Source organism: Sinocyclocheilus grahami, unplaced genomic scaffold (genome assembly GCF_001515645.1).
Source record: "Sinocyclocheilus grahami isolate Dianchi unplaced genomic scaffold, SAMN03320097.WGS_v1.1 scaffold259.1, whole genome shotgun sequence".
Lineage (NCBI taxonomy): Eukaryota > Metazoa > Chordata > Actinopteri > Cypriniformes > Cyprinidae > Sinocyclocheilus > Sinocyclocheilus grahami.
In genome coordinates this window covers 590,990-613,218 of record NW_015505438.1, presented here as the reverse complement: position 1 = coordinate 613,218, position 22,229 = coordinate 590,990, and the positions used below count along the sequence as shown (strand labels likewise).

Here is a 22,229-nt window from a genome sequence, read left to right as displayed (position 1 = left end):
AAAATAGAGAAAGTTTTCTGTGTAGGGTGGTTGTATAGAGAGAGAGAGAGAGAGTGTGTGTGTGTGTGTGTGTGAGAGAGAGAGAGAGAGATAGAGAGAGAGAGAGACAGAGACAGAGACAGACAGACAGACAGATAGACAGATAGATAGATAGATAGATAGATAGATAGATAGATAGATAGATAGATAGATAGATAGATAGATAGATAGATAGATAGATAGATAGATAGATGACAGACAGACAAACAGAAGGACGGACAGACAGACAGACAGCTAGACAGCTAGATAGATAGATAGACAGATAGCTAGACAGCTAGACAGAGACAGAGACAGAGACAGAGACAGACAGACTGACAGATAGACAGATAGATAGATAGATAGATAGATAGATAGATAGATAGATAGATAGATAAATATCGCTCAGTTGTTGATAATTTCAGAAGGACCGTGTCTCTTTCCAAAGCTCATATAATCTCCCACACACAGCGTGGTGGCAGTGCGTGGCGTGATGTATGTGGGCTCTGGCCTGAGGCATTGCCGTCCAGGGCCTCGTTAGTAAAACCGCAGAGTTCAGTCCATCAATCCAGAGGCAAACGAGCCGCTGCTTCCAGACAGACTCATTTGACACTGGACCACCGCAGATAACCCGGGTGGTCAGGCAAACATAAACACACTCACACACTCCTGTACTGTATGTTGCCACACATGTGAACACAAAAAAAGACTTCTGACTGACACACCTGATGTCAAAGATCACAGAAAACACAGTATGTAAAGAGAGAGACACACGTATGGGTGTTCGATGAGGGCCATAGGCCTTGTCTAGCAGCAGTCAGTCTCCTGGCCCCGGGCAGCAGATCTGAGACACAGGGGACCGTTGCCACAAGCTGTGCAGACGCACCGAGAGCCCGGTCTGCTGTAATAGGATGTGACAGCAAAAGTGGAGATACAGGCTGGAGCTGCCCCGCTGAGAGGGGTGTAGGGGGCTGGTTAGCAGTGCTAGCAGTCACACAATCCATCTCTTATAATGGAAGAAACAGAATAGACAGGACAAAACAGCCCACAACACAAACTGTCATCCCAAAAGAGACAGAAGGAGTGGAGAGAAAAACACACGGCTAGGAAGAATGGCCTCTTCACACCACAGATGACTCAAGCGGAGATTCATGAAAGTGTCTGGCATTTTATTATCGGTGGCCAATAGCAAAGAGATAGATGATAAAATGGTTTTTATATGGCATTTTATATTAACTGAGAACATAAACAATGGATAATCATGCATCTTCTGTAAAGCTGCTTTGAAACAATATGTATTGTAAAATAAAATGCTACATAAATAAATGTGAATTGTATTGAATTAACACTTGACCAACACAAATTGTCACAATACTTTTTGTCATTATTTTGAACAGCATTGTTTTTATCACTTTAAACCTAACAAACATGTTTTTGCAAACTATTTGTAGAAAAGGGTGCTTGTGCTCTCTTTCTTCAAAATAAAAGTCACTTGGTTTGATATTTTGTAATTTAATGCTTTGCAATGTATAAGTTTGTATCTAATTTTTTTTGTGGTAGCAGTGTGTGTATATAAGTTTGTGTGTGTTTGTTCTAGTTATTATCAAGGTTCAAAAGAGTTGCTGCTTAATATTTCTGAAGAATCCATGATACCATTCAAAACTTTAGGATGAGACAGACAAAAAAAATTATCTTTCATTTTATCATTTATAATGCGATAAAATATTTCTGTTTCGTGACAAATAAACGTTGTTCTTTATTCATCAAATAATCCTGAAAAAAATGTATGAAGATTTCCTCAAAATTAACTATTTAACCATTTACAGTAATAATTTATAATAACTAAGCAACAAATAAGCACATTAGAATGATTTCTGAAGGATCATGTCACACTGAAGACTGAAGTATAATATATTCATATGGATTTAAAATATATTTAAATAGAAAAAAGTTATTTGAAATTGTAAGAATTTCAATTGTAATAATATTTCTATAACATTTCTATTTCTATAGATAGATAGATAGATACATAGAACATTAGATTTTATTGTATCTATCTAAAATATTTTATATGCACCAGAAATTATGTAATATTAAACTAAATATATGTAATACGCAAATGGCTGCAATATAACAAAGAGTGAAAAATGTAAGGGGGTCTGAATACTTTCTGTACCCACTGTATAAGTACATTTCAATAGAAATTTATATTTATATAAATTAATATTTGTATTCAATATTGTTATTGAATTATTTTCTATAAAATATTGAAAAAAGTATAATTTATATAATGTATATATTATATGACATTCACAATCACACCCATACACCATAAAGATGAAGGCAGAAAGAGATCATGAGAACAAACATCACATAATCATCAGATACAAATATACAGACCATACATTTCAAACGAGGATTTCCTAAGGACAAAACTTAACCCTTATTTGACCTCTTGTCTTGAGAGAGAGAGTAAAAGACAGGAGTAGATTGTGTGACAGGAAATAGAAACACTGAAGGTGACAGATCCCTCAACCTCAAAAATCCATCCCAGAACTCATTGGTGGCAGTCTGTGATAAATACACAGTGCTGTCTCGCTAGGAGAGCGACGTGTGTATTTTTGTATTGCCGGATGCCAGCAGAGCTGCGTGTGAGAGGGGATTTTGAGTTGGCAATGTCACGGCCAGACATCAATCTCAAACTGACAGCGGAGATCAGACTCTGATGTGACACCTCCCTATTCAACTGACCCGCAGGGCTCACCCGAGCCTCATCTGCTCTGACTCATGAAAAACACACACACACACACACACACACACACACACACACACACACACACACACACACACACACACACACACTCAAAACAGACGGCAGGGCAGACAGTCATAGTATGATAGAAAAACACCTCCAAGGTCCTGATTCAATAAGCCTACCACTGAAACACGGTGCTGATGATGGTGTTGTGGCATTGTGCCACAATGATGTAAAACATAATGTCAGTGATGCTTTATGCTTCATATAACATAACCCTGACTAAGTGCTTCAATTCTGTGAAGCAATACAGGGCCGTTTACAAGCGCATGATCACAAAACAACAACTTTTGTCAGCCAGAAAGACCGTATGAGTGCTACTGTGAGGATCATGGATTCCACAGGAAGTACTGGTTAGGCAGGAAAAGGTTAGCAAAAGATATCTGTAAGCCGACCATAGCAACTACCTTTGCAGCGTAGTTAACATGGTGAATAAATACTGTAAAAAATGTATGACTCATTATTATTAGATATATTGTTAGTTAATGCATTAACTAACATTAACTAATGGGACCTTATTGTAAAGTGTCACGGTTTAGGACTTTATACCTTAATATATTTTCATTCTTGTCATTTACATTTAGTTGCTTTTATCCATAGCAACGTACAGGTACACATTTTATCTGTTCATGCAGCTGGTAATTGAATCTATGACATTGGCACAGCTATTTTATTTGTCATAACTGCTACTTTAAAGGGGTCATATGATGCCCATTTTCCACAAGTTGATATGATTCTTTAGGGTCTTAATGAAAAGTCTGTAACATAGTTTGGTTAAAATTTCTCAATGGTAGTGTAAAAAGCACCTTTTTCCCCTGTCAAATACAGCTCTTTCCAAATCAAGCCGTTTTGTAGCTTTTTCCTTTAAATGTTAATGAGCTCTGCTGCCCCCGCCCCTCTCTTCCGAGCTGCTCTCAGAGAGACTGTTTACTTTAGCCGCATTCATCGTGAAACTTGCTAATTAGCACATTATTAGGAAAGGCGATTTGCAAAGATTCATTAAAAAACATTATACTCACTTCTTCTGTAGATGTGGCTAGATCACGAATGATTCACGTGAACATAGACGCATTTAGGCAGATCGGGGGAGCATTCCCTTCAGAAACAAATTAAATCCACTGCGAGTTCAGCGGTTTAGATGTCAGGAGTAAATGACGACTGCTATGTTCATTATTACATCCAACAACAGAACACCTCAATCGCTTAGGAGTCATTCTTGTCTACATCTGCTCCGGCGGTGAAACAATGGCGGACTGATGACAGTCACTCAGGGCGGGTCTAAGGTAAGACACCAGTCCAGTCTGTGCTGAAACTCTACTGTCAATCAAACTATAGTGGGAGGGGCCTGTCTGTGTGAGGTCACACAGACAGGCATCTGAGATCGGCTCGATTTGAGAAAGGGGAAAACATTTAACGAGATTTAAAAATTTTTTTTTTAAAAACTTGTAAAAGTGCATGTAGCATCCTATGACCCCTTTAAATCTCACAATGTGACTATTTCTTATATTAAACTTTCTCACAATTACCTGTTTTATTTTTTTATTATGAGGCAGAAACAGGCTTCTTAGATTACAGTTTACAGCCAATTTCATATTGCACACAAAAATTGCACACGTCTCAAAATAGTCACAAGGACTGCTATGTTCATTATTACATCCAACAACAGAACACCTCAATCGCTTAGGAGTCATTCTTGTCTACATCTGCTCCGGCGGTGAAACAATGGCGGACTGATGACAGTCACTCAGGGCGGGTCTAAGGTAAGACACCAGTACATTTGGTGCTAAAACGCTACTGTCAATCAAACTATAGTGGGAGGGGCCTGTCTGTGTGAGGTCACACAGACAGGCATCTGAGATCGGCTCGATTTGAGAAAGGGGAAAACATTTAACGAGATTTAAAATTTTTTTTTTTAAAAACTTGTAAAAGTGCATGTAGCATCCTATGACCCCTTTAAATCTCACAATGTGACTTTATTTCTTATATTAAACTTTCTCACAATTACCTGTTTTATTTTTTTATTATGAGGCAGAAACAGGCTTCTTAGATTACAGTTTACAGCCAATTTCATATTGCACACAAAAATTGCACACGTCTCAAAATAGTCACAAGATTTGTCAATGTTTGCAAGGACTATTCAAATAATTGAAAGACACTACACATATTTCAGCTGATGTAGTCAACATTTTCTTTGCAGAGCATCATAAACAGGCTCCGTGGTGCAATTATTTTGAGCAGAAAATAGTTTTTTCCATGGCGATCTGTTATTGTGGTATGAATTATTTCAGATAAACCTGCCACTAAATAGCACTAAATAAATGGTTGGCCACTTTGCATATTAAACAGACTATTTTTGTCCAGAAAAAGATGATATTATTACAATTTGTTTTCTATTTGAATATATTTTCAAATTAATTCATGTGACGTCAAAGCTGAATGTTCAGCATCATTACACAGTCTTCTGTGTCACATGATCCTTCGAAAAACATTCTAATATGCTGATCTGATATGCCGCTTTTCATTATTATCAATGTTGAAAACAGTTATGCTGCTTAATACTTTTGTGGAAACTGTGATTTCAGGATTTTTTGATGAATAAAAATGTCAAGAGAACAACATTTATTTAAATCTCAGTGACCGTCTTCACTGCCACTGATCAATTTAATGCATCTTTGTGGTGTAAAAGTATTAATTATTTAAAAGAAAAAATAAATAAATCTTACTGATTCCAAACAGCTGTGTACACTTTCAAAGTTCTTCATGAGTGACATAAATTATGAGAATCTTTCACAGATTTCTCAAGTGTTTCCAGTATCTACACACATAAAAATGCTTCAATCACATTATACACATTGGGGTGCATAAATCAATGTAAGAGGACAGATGTCAGCATAACTCTGCTCCCTATCTGAATTTTAATCCCTGATTGTTAACGCATGAGCAGACCCACAGACTAAAGGGATTCACATGCCAGACCTGTCAAAATAATACAAGCTTTCCTATTTTTTCCCTCTTGAAGCCCAGTGCAATAACTGACAAGAAAGCCTCCACATGCTTTTAAGGGATATCTGAAGTCGGCCGTCACACAGACTTACATATAACTTTTTATGCACAAAGGAAGCCATATCACATTCTCTTCTAGGCATTTACAGAGCTCAGACATTAAAGGGGTCATCGGATGCCCATTTTCCACAAGTTGATATGATTCTTTATAGGGTCTTCATGAAAAGTCTGTAACATAGTTTGGTTAAAATTTCTCAATGGTAGTGTAAAAAACGCCATTTTCCCCTGTCAAATACAGCTCTTTTCAGATCAAGCCGTTTTTGTAGCATTTTCCTTTAAATGTTAATGAGCTCTGCTGACCCCGCCCTTCTCTTCCTAGCCACTCTCTGAGGGACTGTTTACTTTAGCCGCATTCCTCGTGAAACTTGCTAATTAGCACATTATTAGGAAAGGCGATTTGCAAAGATTCATTAAAAAACCTTATGCTCACTTCTTCTGTAGGTGAAGCTGGATCACGAACGATTCGCGCGAACATAGACGCATATATGTAGATCGGGGCGCATTCCCTTCAAAAACAAACGTAATCCATTGCGAGTTCAGCGGTTTAGATGTCAGGAGTAAATGACGACTGCTATGTTCATTATTACATCCAACAACAGAACACCTCAATCGCTTAGGAGTCATTCTTGTGTACATCTGCTCCGGCGGTGAAACAATGGCGGACTGATGACAGCTCACTCAGGGCGGGTCTATGTGGGAGGGACCTGTTTTTGTGACATCACACAGACAGGCATCTGAGATCGGCTCGATTTGAGAAAGGGGTAAAAAATTTTGTATATTAAAAAAAAAACACTGGGTGGATTTTTATCACTATAGGGTGGTTGTGTACACACTGCCAACACACATTTCATTCCAAACAACTTGTAAAAGTGCATGTAGCATCCGATGACCCCTTTAAGAACGCAGTAAAAGAGGAAAAATGAATTTCTCAGGTGATACCACGAAGGCACGTGTTTGTCCTTGAAATATACATCCAAAGCACAGTAAGCTGCTGAGAAAGCCAGTCATCTTCCGCCGGCACTGCAGTGCACCTGGGCAGTGGTTCACAGCCAAATGCCAGTCATGAATATCGGTGCCAACTTCAACCAGACTCCCCTGTGTCATTCCTCAATGCAACTTGCCAACATTTCCAGCAACGTTTGCCCAGAGAGGGCCGTTTGATTGACAGTGCGGAGGACTCAAGTACTGCAAATAGTCTTCACTCATTTCATTTTGCGAGATTGGATATCATTCATCATTTGTGCCATCTGCCGTGAGAAAGTGTTGTGTCATCTCCGCATGTATTCGCCGTGGTCTGACCCATAAGGTGATTATGTAATGATGGCCCGCAGTGTTCTCAGTACAGCGGTTCAGAAAAGAGTAATTATGGGCATTGTGTCCGTACTGCGAGCGTGTCCCGTTTCCCTCCACCATCTGTCTGCAGTTAATTACATCTGCTTTTCTCTGTGATCAAGACGAGAGCGGTGGGGGTGTTGAGAGAGCTGGAAAACATGAGGGAAGATACCAAGGGAGGATCCCATCTACTAAACTGATGTCATATTGGGTAGTCATAAACAAACAATTGAGTATCAGTTGTGGTGGTCAGTTTGAATCCAGCTTGCAGCATCACTTTACAGTACTTACAGTACAGTATAAAGTACACTTTTAAATTTGGTTCACAAAACCTGTTTGAATGATTCGTTCACAAGCAGCTCTCAGGTTAATGACTCACTTAATCAAGAATACTTCGGACTGACTCATAGTACAGTATACAGTAATACAGTAACGTGCTGAATATACATCTGATTCATGAACAAATTGATATTCTGAATCAAATTTAAACAGTCATTTTTAATTCATCAGTTCATTCGGTTCACAAAACCAGATGTCTGAATGAATTCTTTGCAGTTCTCAGGTACTACTCACTTAAGAATTGGCTCAAGTGATTCTCGAATTTGCTGACTCATTGAATAAAGAATATTTTTCAGATTGACTTACAGTACAGTATAAAGTATCTGATAAATGTCTGATTCATGAAAATGTTTTTTATTGTCATTTTTAATTTGTTTAATTCGGTTCACAACACCTGTTTGACTGTTTTGTTATCAAGCAGGGTGAACAACTCAGTCACTTGTGGAGTTGTTCAAGTGATTCTTGAATTCACTGACTCATTGAATCTAGAATCTATTTTGAACTTAATCTGTTAACGGCACCCCCCAAAAAAAAGACATTGAACCAACTCTTTCTGACATACTCAATTCATAATTAATGACTTATGTACATATGGAGCCTTGATAAATAATAATCAGCAGACTAAAGACCACAGAAGAATGCAAAAATATCAGTCAGGTTTTTATTAAATTTATGATATTTGTTTAATAAACTAATATATTTTTATTAAATTATTAAATGTGCTGGTTTAACAAAACTTTGAAAAAGACTAGTAGGCTTTATTACTAAGTGTCAGAAGGGAAAAAATAAGTTAAAACTAACTGATTATTATGTCTACATTCACAATAAACCTGTAGAACGTTACTAAGATTAAATTACACGAGACCTTGTCCTGACAGACATCGGACTGAATCACAGTTTAAATATCACAGGAGATCTCCAGAAGAGGGAAGGACAGAGCACAGGGAAGAACGGAGGAAAGATAGAAGGCTCAGGGAGGATTAGAGGACAGAAGATGATGAGGAGAGGGGCCAGAGGAGGCCATGGGAAGAGAGATAATGACCCTCTCATTTAAAGGGGTCATATGATGCGATTTCAATTTTTCCTTTCTCTTTGGAGTGTTACAAGCTCTTGGTGCATAAAGAAGATCTGTAAAGTTGCAAAGACTAAAGTCTCAAATCCAAAGAGATATTCTTTATAAAAGTTAAGAGTCAACCACGCCTACCTAAAACAGCTCGTTCTAACACGCCCCCATATGTCTATGTCACGATGTGGGAAGGTTTGCATAACGCTGCCCAAATGTTCACGCAAAGAAAGAAGGCGTAACTTTTATTCTCGCTGTATTGTTGTTGCCGCAGCCACCATGTCGTGAGGGCTGTGTGTTTCGTTGTGAAAGCGAAACTACTTTGTTTGGCCTTCCAAAAGAGTACACAATTATGTGTATTTGTGTATTTACAACACTGTTCCAGAACAGTTCAACCCAAATATTCAGATGTGTGCAGCACATTTTATGGAGGACGAGGACTGTTTCCTGAACCAGTAGCCTACAATGCTTCTGTGCACAAAGGCTGTTTCTATAAAGTGGGGCAATTCCAACTTTGCAAGGACAGTCTGGCGCTTCTGACTCACAGCCTGTAAGTATGTTTTCATATTTAAAGAATTTGCCACTGACGATTCAAACGCGAGTTTTGAGCAGTGTAGAGTAGTGCTTGTTTTTTGTCATTTCTCCGATCACAAATGCAGACATGGTTTTATGTTTACGCAGCGCAATACGCAACGCAATGCGTAAAAAACGCATTGTTGGTGTTGTCTCATCGCGCCGGGACATGCCATCACAGTATGGTAAGGGGCGTAACATTTCCGTCACACTCTTGAGGTATTCAGCCAATCACAACGCACTGGATAGCCGGCCAATCAGAGCACACCTCACTTTTCAGAACGATGAGCTTTGTAAAAATCGACGCGTTTCAGAAAGGCAAGGCATAGAGGAGCAACAATAATGTACATTATGTAGAAATTAAAGTGTTTTTTGAACCTTAAACCGCATAAACACATTGCATTACACCAAATACACCAAATAATGTTCTTTTTAGCAACATCATATGACCCCTTTAAAGTTTTAATCCCTCAGTTTCCTCTGCTCTTTGTTTGGTCTCACTTATGTTTGCGTTGCGGTTCTTGAGGCTATGTATTTACCCTTGGGATTTCTCCTGGATTATTAAAAGTGACTTTCTGAGCATATTTTGCTGATTATTGCTGATTGACGTTCATGATATGTGGTCACAGTTTCATTTGCTGATTGAACATCACTAGCGGGATGCACATTTCCAGGAATGCATGCGCTAACCTGCCTTTGAAATGAATGGGAAAGCTAATAGATACATTTCTCCAGTTATTATAGAACACCTGATCATAACAGCTGGAAGGAAGAGCCTGCAGTCCACAGGGTTCATAGGTCAGATGCATTCGGCCCTGTCTGCTGCTGTTTGCTGCAGCGTCGAGCTACTCGGTGGGAAGACGCTGACACGGTGACGCACTTAAATCTCTTTAATCTTTCCCATAAAACACAGGAGAATGTCACATCCCCTACATGAATCTATTAAACAAGCCCGTCCTCCACAAGTAATGTGACATCTTTCTGGAAACTTCAAATGACATTCCAGCATGCAGAATATGATTGATTGAATATATAGATATGAAAAACACCTTATTAAATACTAATCAGCAGAGCACAGGAGATCACATAAATGTGACTCACCATCACTGTGTGTGTGTGTGTGTGTGGCCAAATGTGAAACCTTTACTTGTGCCATTTAAATATACAAAGGTTAAAGGGCACCGCATGAATGTCACGGTAACAGGAGTTACACTATAGGCTGTTAATGAGCAAATTCCCAAAACTAATTTTTGCACCCTTGAACAACTCTGTGAGGAGATATGTATAAATAAATGGTAAATAAATATGTACAAATTATAAAAAAAATATTAAATTATAATCTATTTCATATATATATATATATATATATATATATACTAATATAATACTACATCATATTTCTATTTCTATTATGTAATACATATTTTTAATGAAACTATATATATATAATTTATGTACTAAAATATAATTTATATACATATATTACATTATTATAATACAAATTATATACAGTATATGAATATACTATATAATGTACATATTAAGAAGGACTTTAATTCAAACAAGCATTTGATTCTGCGAAAAATTTCTAACGTAAGGTTAGTCATGAATATCTTTCTCCTTTCTACTTTAAAATTTCATGTTAAGCTAAATATTTTACTTCATACTTTTGATTTTGGGATGAAATATGGTCAGGACACGTTCTTGAGAGGAGAATCAGTTTGCCACTACAACACTAAGCATAAGCATATACATCTAAATAAATGCATACTCATACTTCCCAGAGGAATATTGCAAAAGTCCACTGGCATCCACCTGGAAGGAAGAAATCGTGTGGTTGTCTTGTTTCAGCAATTCATTTCAAGGTCAAAATCATTTTCAAAATCTTGCTTGAAACAAACCATGACCTCACTGTGCACTTCACCCTATTTAACATTCATTATATAATGACATTCATTATTTACAAGCTCATCAAAATTTAAGTAATGAAAACATGTTTAAGCTTGTCTGTTCCAAATGGGTTGGCTTTACTGGATACTGGCTGCTCACAGAACCACAGTGTCCTGACACATATTGACGCCTGCGGACAAGCTCAGCATCCTAAAAACGGGACACATGATTGCTGTCCTGCAGGCTTCAAACATTTCAACCTAGGGAGGAATGTCAGCAAAGATCAGCCATTCTGTTCAACACGGACATGCAACTAATGCAAATTACTTTAGTTTTTTTTAGACCTTTAAATGTAGATGAACTAATGCTAAAAATCATCATCCGTAATGTCATGTAGCCATTTCACCGGGTTATTCGGGATCAATGCAAAGTCTCAATCGGCTCTAGGTTAATTTGCATTTTGCAGATGTTGCGATATTTTCCAATGCTTAAAAAAATAACAGTCTATTTTGGTGTACCACTACACCTTTGGGATTTTAAACCTCCTTGAACCACATTCTCAATAACCTTTCAGGCATTTTGACAGTAGAAAACACAACATCTCAGACAACCACCCAAAATTGGAGGCAATCAGACTTGACAACCATGGATAAGAGCAGCATCAATATTTAGCTAAATGTCTCTTTTTGAGTTGCACAGATAAAAAGAAAGGCATACAAGTTTGAAATGACATGATGTCATCTCAACAAGCACAACAACCAAAAATTGGCCACTTTTGCCATCTGATTTTACCCAGACTTGACAACTATGGACAAGAGCAGCATTAACATTTAGCTAAACTTCTCTTTTTGTGTTCCACAGGTTAAAAAAAAAGTAATGCAGATTTGAAATAACATGAGGATGAGTAAATGATGACAGAATTGTCATATTTTTTTGCTTTTAATAAGCAACTAGGTGAGCATAACACAACACATCCTACTGAAAAAACTCCATCTAAAGAAGACATTTGGAAAATGCAACATCTCAAAAAGGACAACAACCCCAAATTGGCCGGTTTTGTCATCTGATTTTACCCAGACTTGAAAACTATGGATAAAAGCAGCATCAACATTTAGCTAAGCTTTTCCTTTTATAATATACAGATAAGAGACGGTTTTGTCATCTCAGACAACCACCCAAAATTGGAGGCAATCAGACTTGACAACCATGGATAAGAGCAGCATCGATATTTAGCTAAATGTCTCTTTTTGAGTTGCACAGATAAAAAGAAAGGCATACAAGTTTGAAATGACATGATGTCATCTCAACAAGCACAACAACCAAAAATTGGCCACTTTTGCCATCTGATTTTACCCAGACTTGAAAACTATGGATAAAAGCAGCATCAACATTTAGCTAAGCTTTTCCTTTTATAATACACAGATAAGAGGAAAAAAGTCATACAGGTTTGAAACAGCATGATGACAAAAGTTTAATATTTTTTGCCTTTAAGCAACTCGGTGAGCATAAACAACATATCCTACTGAATAAACTCCATCTAAAGCTATTTAAGGCATTTTCACAGTATACATGGGAAATAGGCCTACAACATCTCAACAAGGACAACAACCAACAATTGGCCTGTTTTGTCATCTGATTTTGCCCAGACTTGACAACTACGGACAAGAGCAACATTTAGCTAAACTTCTCTTTTTGTGTTCCACAGATAAAAAAATCATTCAAGATGATATGAGGATGAGTATAAGATGGCATAATTGCCATATTTTTTGCCTTTAAGCAACTAAGTGAGCATAACACAACACATCCTACTGAATAAACTCCATCTAAAGATGGCATTTTGACAGTATACATGGAAAACACAACACCTCAAACAGGGCAACAACCCCAAATTGGCTGGTTTTGTCATCTGATTTTACCTAGATTTGACAATTATGAGAAGAGGACAAGAATGGTGTACCACTATTTAATTTGAACACCATTTGTGGCATTTCACAAAGGTCATTTACCAAAAAAGAAAAGTCCTTTATTTCAAAATATGCCACTGTCAATCAAATATCTATGAATATGATAGGCAGAGATGGATAGCAATGGTTATGTGGCTCTATTATGCAGATGAACAACTCTCTGGAGACATAACGATCTATTGGACCTCTGGGAATAAACAGTGTTGGATGAGTTAAGCTGGCCTACTACTACATCCCAGTCGTAGATCTACACATCCAAATTGATCAATCAATATGGAAGCATTAATCTGGCCAAGTGATGTCGTAATACATCCAGAACAGACTGATTAGAAAATGAAATACGTCCTCCCACTTGCCTTGAGCTGGGAGATTCACAGCGTTTGGGATGGGAGGGAAAATGCCTCTGCTTAAACCCCCACACAAACATGTCTTACACATTAATGGAAACAAACAGAATTACTGGTGACACAGTTAGGCTGTGCTATTAAATTATTGACTCTGTAATTACAGTCCTTTAAAAGCAAAGTGAAAAGTGCCAGGAAAGTAGGCTAGAAGTGTAATGTGAAAACATAAATTTTGCTCTTTATTTCATTTTTAATGACAGTTTTGCAGCGCTAGGATCTTGTATGTAGGACTCCAAAGCAAATAAAAGCAAATGAATGTCTGTCGCTGGGTGGTCAGAGTGGATTTATCGCTTGTCAACACTTGCTGTTTTCTCCTCTAAGGTCACAAAGACACAGTGGCTTGTGAAAGAGGCACCAAACATATCTTTCCCATGATCCTTAGCAATTCTGAGCCGACACCCCACATAAAAAAAGAAAAAAAGAAACTGTCAATTATGAACAGACATACTGTACACTGAGTCTCCAAAGCTGTAAACACAACATTTAAAGTAACAGTTCACTCAAAAAGTAAAATGCACATAACTTTAGGCTTGGCATCTATTATGCAACATGCTAAATCAACTTATGTATATATTAAAACTGTTGCAATAATTACTGATGGATATTTGAATGTAAGCAAATGAGATAAGAACTACGATTTGCCACTTGCTATTACTAGTAAAAGCCATTAAAACTTAGTATCTGTTTTATTTTAATAAATGTGACCCTGGAGCACAAAACCAGTCTTAAGTCAGGGTATATTTGTAGCAATAGCCAAAAATACATTGTATGGGTCAAAATGATTGATTTTTCTTTTATGCCAAAAATCATTAGGATATTAAGTAAAGATCATGTTCCATGAAGATATTTAGAAAATGTCCTACTGTAAATATATTAAAACTTAATTTTTGATTAGTAATATGCATTGCTAAGAACTTCATTTGGACAACTTTAAAGGTGATTTTCTCAATATTTACATTTTTTTTGCACCCTCAGATTCCAGATATTCAAATAGTTGTATCTCAGCCAAATATTGTCCTAACAAACCATACATCAATGGAAAGCTTATTTATTCAGCTTTCAGATGATGTATAAATGTCAATTTCGAAAAATTTACCCTTATGACTGGTTTTGTGGTCCAGGGTCACAAATGTGCATATCTAAATTAGTTTAGCCAACTCTAGCATATAGAACACTTCAGAGCTAACAGACATTGACCAAAAACCACAAAACTCTAACTTTGAGGTCTGTAATTGTCATAAAAATCCAAATATAAGCAAAATAAATAAAAATTAAAAAATGGTTCAAAATATCAAATATATTAAATTTTATAATATACATAATATTATGATTTAACATTAGATTACAGCATATTTAAAATTAAAATGAAAGTCATGTTTAAAAAAAACTTAGAATGAATAGATAAACAAACAAACAAATAATTAAATCATGCAAATATTAAATTAAAATTAAGACATTTATTTCAAAGCAGCAAATAATTTGACAAAACTTGACAAAGCTATGATATGACTTCAGAAGATTTGAAATAAAGCACTCATACTTTTATTTTTATCTTTTTTTGTGGCTTGGCAGTCTCAGAGCACTCTCATCTTATGAACAAAAGCAGCATCAAAATTTAGCTAAACTTCTCATACAGGTCTGAAAAAACATGTGGGTGAGTGAATGATGACAGAATTTTTATTTTTGGGGTAAACTGTGCTTTTAAACAAGGTGAGTGCAACACAACACCAACAAACCATACATCAATGGAAAGCTTATTTATTCAGCTTTCAGATGATGTATAAATGTCAATTTCGAAAAATTGACCCTTATGACTGGTTTTGTGGTCCAGGGTCACAAATGTGCATATCTAAATTAGTTTAGCCAACTCTAGCATATAGAACACTTCAGAGCTAACAGACATTGACCAAAAACCACAAAACTCTAACTTTGAGGTCTGTAATTGTCATAAAAATCCAAATATAAGCAAAATAAATAAAAATTAAAAAATGGTTCAAAATATCAAATATATTAAATTTTATAATATACATAATAAAATACATAAATTATGATTTAACATTAGATTACAGCATATTTAAAATTAAAATGAAAGTCATGTTTAAAAAAAACTTAGAATGAATAGATAAACAAACAAACAAATAATTAAATCATGCAAATATTAAATTAAAATTAAGACATTTATTTCAAAGCAGCAAATAATTTGACAAAACTTGACAAAGCTATGATATGACTTCAGAAGATTTGAAATAAAGCACTCATACTTTTATTTTTATCTTTTTTTGTGGCTTGGCAGTCTCAGAGCACTCTCATCTTATGAACAAAAGCAGCATCAAAATTTAGCTAAACTTCTCATACAGGTCTGAAAAAAACATGTGGGTGAGTGAATGATGACAGAATTTTTATTTTTGGGGTAAACTGTGCTTTTAAACAAGGTGAGTGCAACACAACACCCTACAGAATAAACTCCATCTAGAGCTGTCAGTCTGGTTTCTAACAAGTAGAAGTGTCATCAAGACGTCTGCCTCAGAGTTATTTGTTATTAATCTAGAGGTTTCTCTCTCTGACTCTTTGTCTTCCCACTCTCTGTGGCCACATGTTGTGACAGCGAGCTGCCGGCGCTCAACACATCTAAACACCCCTGCTTGCCAAGAAACACTCACACAAAGATGATTCCAACAAAACACCAAAGCAGTGCGTTACAAAGAGAAAGAAAAATTGTTAAAGAAGTTAAGTTCCTCTCCTGCTCTCCTGAGGAGAGGAGAGGGGTCTCTCTACCTTTCCCTCCGCCCAGCAGAAGCAGATGTTGCTGGAGGTGCTGAGGATATCCGTAATGAAGCCCGAAATTCCCAGACGCATGGTGATGGCTCAAGAGGGACAGATGGACGGACGGAATGAAAGAGTTGAAGATGAGAGAAGAGGGGAGGAGAGGTTTGGGTCCCTGGATGTTGTCAGAGTGGATAGTGAGGCGTGAGTGGGAGAGACGAGGAGAATGAGAGAGAATGAGAGAAAGAGAGAGAGAAGGTTGTTGCCTCCACTCTCTAGCGCAGGACCCGTGTGCTCCGTACACACACACACACACACACACACACACAAACACAACAGGTGCAGCCCCGAACCGGCCAGCCAATGGCAACTGTCCTCCCCCTCCTCACACACACACAAACAGAGTCATGAGCCTTGATTCTAGCTGACATGCTCTCTCACACACATAAACATGCATCCAATAACACAGTCAGTCCTCAGCACGCTGTAGGGTGTCTCTGTGTAAATCTTCCTCAGCATGTGGATGCGACATACAGGATATAGAGCACACGCAGTGCTCCTTCTAACAAACACATGCTCTCAGAAACAAAGTTGTAAAAAAAAATATACAAAGCAATCGAGTGACATTTATTCAGCATGATTTTCTTTTAAAAACCTAATCCCAAATATTCATTTCTGAAAAGTTTTTTTTTTGTCCTATATAATGAAGGCAGTGGTTGTTTGGTTGTTCAAAATAACTTCTTTTGTGTTCCAAAGGAATAAAATGTCAAACAGGTTTGTAACGACATAATGATGAGATGTATGTTCACACACATTAACGTTCAAACATTTGGGGACGGTAAGGTTTTTGAATATGCTCAGAAAACCTGCATTTATTTGATCAAAAATAATTGTAAATATTTTCACAGTTTAAATTTGTTTTGTATTCGAGAATATTTTCAAATGTATTCCCGTGACAAAACTGAATTTTCAACATCATTACTCGAGGCTTCAGTGTCACATGATCCTTCAGAAATCATTCTAATATGCTGAAAAAACATGTGGGTGAGTGAATGATGACAGAATTTTTATTTTTGGGGTAAACTGTGCTTTTAAACAAGGTGAGTGCAACACAACACCCTACAGAATAAACTCCATCTAGAGCTGTCAGTCTGGTTTCTAACAAGTAGAAGTGTCATCAAGACGTCTGCCTCAGAGTTATTTGTTATTAATCTAGAGGTTTCTCTCTCTGACTCTTTGTCTTCCCACTCTCTGTGGCCACATGTTGTGACAGCGAGCTGCCGGCGCTCAACACATCTAAACACCCCTGCTTGCCAAGAAACACTCACACAAAGATGATTCCAACAAAACACCAAAGCAGTGCGTTACAAAGAGAAAGAAAAATTGTTAAAGAAGTTAAGTTCCTCTCCTGCTCTCCTGAGGAGAGGAGAGGGGTCGCTCTACCTTTCCCTCCGCCCAGCAGAAGCAGATGTTGCTGGAGGTGCTGAGGATATCCGTAATGAAGCCCGAAATTCCCAGACGCATGGTGACGGCTCAAGAGGGACAGATGGACGGACGGAATGAAAGAGTTGAAGATGAGAGAAGAGGGGAGGAGAGGTTTGGGTCCCTGGATGTTGTCAGAGTGGATAGTGAGGCGTGAGTGGGAGAGACGAGGAGAATGAGAGAGAATGAGAGAAAGAGAGAGAGAAGGTTGTTGCCTCCACTCTCTAGCGCAGGACCCGTGTGCTCCGTACACACACACACACACACACACACACACACACACACACACACAAACACAACAGGTGCAGCCCCGAACCGGCCAGCCAATGGCAACTGTCCTCCCCCTCCTCACACACACACACAAACAGAGTCATGAGCCTTGATTCTAGCTGACATGCTCTCTCACACACATAAACATGCATCCAATAACACAGTCAGTCCTCAGCACGCTGTAGGGTGTCTCTGTGTAAATCTTCCTCAGCATGTGGATGCGACATACAGGATATAGAGCACACGCAGTGCTCCTTCTAACAAACACATGCTCTCAGAAACAAAGTTGTAAAAAAAAATATACAAAGCAATCGAGTGACATTTATTCAGCATGATTTTCTTTTAAAAACCTAATCCCAAATATTCATTTCTGAAAAGTTTTTTTTTTGTCCTATATAATGAAGGCAGTGGTTGTTTGGTTGTTCAAAATAACTTCTTTTGTGTTCCAAAGGAATAAAATGTCAAACAGGTTTGTAACGACATAATGATGAGATGTATGTTCACACACATTAACGTTCAAACATTTGGGGACGGTAAGGTTTTTGAATATGCTCAGAAAACCTGCATTTATTTGATCAAAAATAATTGTAAATATTTTCACAGTTTAAATTTGTTTTGTATTCGAGAATATTTTCAAATGTATTCCCGTGACAAAACTGAATTTTCAACATCATTACTCGAGGCTTCAGTGTCACATGATCCTTCAGAAATCATTCTAATATGCTGATTTGCTGCTCAAATATGTCTTATGTTGAAAATTGATGTGCTCTTTAATATTTTTGCGGAAACTATGATACGTTTTTTCAACATTCATACAAACTTCAAAGGAAAATCAGTTTAAACAAAAATATTTTGTAACAATGAAAGAAAAACAAAAACTCTACTGTCACTTTTGATCAATTTAATGCATCCTTGCTGAATAAAAGAATAAAATTTTTTTTTAAATCATACCGATTTCAAATTTTTCAATTGGCGTGCACAGTGATCAGCCTTTTTCAGTTGACACATTCGCTTGCTTGAATTATTTTAACTTTTAATAACAGTTTAACAATTGTGCAGTGAAATGAAGACGGCAGAGCTCACATGATCCATATCCTGTCAGATACTGAAGTCAAGCATCTGCAAGATGGAGAAGTTCATGTTCCTGTGAGTGATGTCATTTTTGAATGATGTAGGATGCATACATCTGGCCATCATGATGCTTGATAAACTATGCCAGAAACTGTCAACGTTCTGGAAAAGTTTGATTCATGCATTAATCATTAATAATAATGTGATGCGTTACTACTGCAATGTATAATCAAACATTTTCCCTGTAGGATTTTCACTTTTAGTGGCAACAAAATAGATTCCATCAACATTACTTTTTTGTTTTTTCCCCTTATTTTTGTGACTAGACTTTCAAAGGAATTGGTCCGTTGCATGTGATAAAGCAGGTAAAAATCCCTTAGACCAGTGGTTCTTAACCTTTTACTGTCTTGATGTTTTTTTTTTTAGCATTTTAATTTAGATGAGTAAAATATTTTTTCCTGGTTGAAACCCGCTGGCTTAGACTTGAGGAATCATCCAAGTCACATAGAGACCAGAATTGTGGACTATTGTGACTTGGGACAATAAGCAACCACATATAGAAATATACTAAGAAAATGCTTCAAATGCCTTAGCAACCATATTGCAACACACTGGCTCCCGCTCACAAAACAACATTTTTTTTTTTTTTTTGCAGAGTTAAGCACCACTCATATTTTCTTCATAAATGCAAATATCTAGTGTTTGCCTGCTGCTTGTTTTCCAGTCAGTGTCAGAGTGACAGGACTGAACCGCTCCGAGAAGGGTTTGCATTTGTCTCACGGGACTCAGCGTGGGTTAACTGACCCCTATGTGACATTTCCACTCAGAAAACTGAAACAAACCCTACATTCATGTCAAATGTCACATCGCTCAAGCCTCGAGTTACATTTGCTTAACTTTTACATCTACTGAATGTAGTATGGAGAAAAACGATAGGTTAAAAATATCTGAAGCCTGAAAGCAGGATCCTAAGCTGAAACCATTCACTACATGAGATGCTTTGTAAAGTAGTTGTCACGACACTCAGTGGGCGTCCTTTTCTATCTGTCAGCTTTTATACATGGATAAACTATACCGATCACAATTCAGTATGCAAAAAAAAAAAAGATCAGTCGCAATTCATTGTGCAAATATTTTTTTATGTAAATAGGCACTTTAAAAAAAATCAGTTTTCTCCAGAATTCTGAGCACCAGGTAATAAGGCTTTTTACCCTAAAAATGCATGTTGAGATGCTTGCTTGTGCTTTGTACAATTTCATAGTGCTATGTTATTTTTGAATCCATAAGAATGTCCATTAATCCACCAAAAAAAAAACGTTAGATTTGAGTCTGTATGTAAAGTGGTGTCAAGCTTGTGATATAATTGACTAAAAATAATAAATATATTTAAAAAGTAATAATTAATAATAATTTATGCATTTAGCAGATGCTTTTATCCAAAGCGACTTACAGTGCATTCATGCTATACATTTTTTACCAGTATACATGTGTTCCCTGGGAATTGAACCCATGACCTTTTACGCTGCTAACGCAATGCTCTACCACTGAGCCACAGGAACAAAAATGCAATCTGTATTTCACACACACACACACACACACACACACACACACACTATATCACCCATTTAAATCTCTTAATGAACTGCTCAACTGTGAAGATGCATTTCTCCAGTTATTAATATTTTCATTTTTTTATTTATTTAACGTATAACACTATACTTTTGTGTTGTATTACCTTGGCTATAAATGACAGAAAACTAGTTAAAGCAGCTGTGTGAGTATATCTAACACAGCAGCTGAGGGAGTGATGGCAAATTTGACATCGTTCTCTTTTCTGACCAACATCTAACATAATTGATCTCTCATAATTTTTTTTTCATTTGGCAAATGAAAACACAAAAATGTGTAGATTCCATTCGCCACAAATGAAATTTACCCAAATATGACGACTTCTGCTTCTGAGAACCCTGGAAATGTGAAAAAGAGTCCACAGATTTCATTCAGTAAAACATTAAATATGCTTTGCATTATGGGTAAGACTGAATATTTCAAACATCAAAAAAGGGCAAGAAATTCAATGAATGCTAACCAAAAATAAAATCAGCTTTGTATTTTCATGACGTCATTGTTCATTCCAAATGAAATACAGCAGTCCATTAGGACACAGGATTCCATCTCATATAAAACCAACAGCGATCTGGCGGGAAAACAGCATTTGTCTTTCTGCTCCATGGAGACTCGTTTGAGCTCATTATCATAAATAGATCAAATAAAAAAAATCTGGATCGATGCTATAAATAGAGACCAAAAATAACCACATCAGCACTTCTGCGAGGTGTGACTCTCGGCATCAAGCCATCTTTTATTTTCCTTTGCGCTCACCTGCCCACTAAACACACACACACACACAGACTGACACACACACACACACATACACACGCACACACACACACACACCTATAAATAGAGACCAAAAATAACCACATCAGCATTTCTGAAGTGTGACTCTCGGCAACAAGACATCTTTTATTTTTATTTTCGCTCACCTTCCCACTAAACACAAACACACACACACACACACAGACTGACACAAACACACACACTTACTCATGAGATTTCCAGAGTCTTCGAGGGGGAGGAAGGAATTCTCGTTTGTTGAGCGGCACGATGCCAACAGCCGCCTGCATCACGGTAAAAAACTTCTTGTACTTCATCTTGGACGGCCGTTCATGAGAAACAACAACCACGACACGCTCCTCTACAACTGTGGCTCTGTGGACCTTGTCCAAACATGTCTTTTGTCTTAAAAAAAGGAAAAAGACATTAATTTAGAGATTTGTGTGGCTGTTGTCCTTATGTAATTCAGGGAAGACCTTTATAACATTAGACAAATGAAAACGGAGCAGAGGGATAATTGTGTTACTAAGCCCGTGGAGATAATGCAGACTCTCCATTCTCTTTAATCCGTAACTGCGGCTCAAAATGTCCTTACGTGCATTTAACACTGACCCCACAAGAAAACACACAGCCTCTCTTCTTGTTCCGGCTCTTATGGTATTCAAATGAACAGCCATGGACAGGATGGATAGGGATGGACATGATTACAAGCGCAGCTCTACCAGGCCTAGTTAAACCCAAATGAGTGAAGGCGCATGTACGCACAGTCTCGGCTGCAAACACGTGTA

The 22,229-nt window shown here is 37.3% G+C and overlaps 1 protein-coding gene across 3 annotated transcripts in view; it reads right to left on the bottom strand.

Moving 5' to 3' along the window:
- The window catches only part of tjp2b (tight junction protein 2b (zona occludens 2)), a 106,691-nt gene extending 84,901 nt beyond the window's left edge, over positions 1-21,790 (bottom strand). For 2 of the 3 annotated variants that reach the window (XM_016290432.1, XM_016290441.1), the window contains exon 1: positions 21,652-21,790. In XM_016290432.1, the coding sequence (XP_016145918.1) occupies positions 21,652-21,758 (107 nt within the window). In that variant the 5' untranslated portion in view covers positions 21,759-21,790. Of the gene's footprint in view, positions 1-16,233; positions 16,276-21,651 lie in introns of those variants that run through there. The other variant, XM_016290438.1, reaches the window with a different exon arrangement.
- Positions 21,791-22,229: the final 439 nt, after the last annotated feature.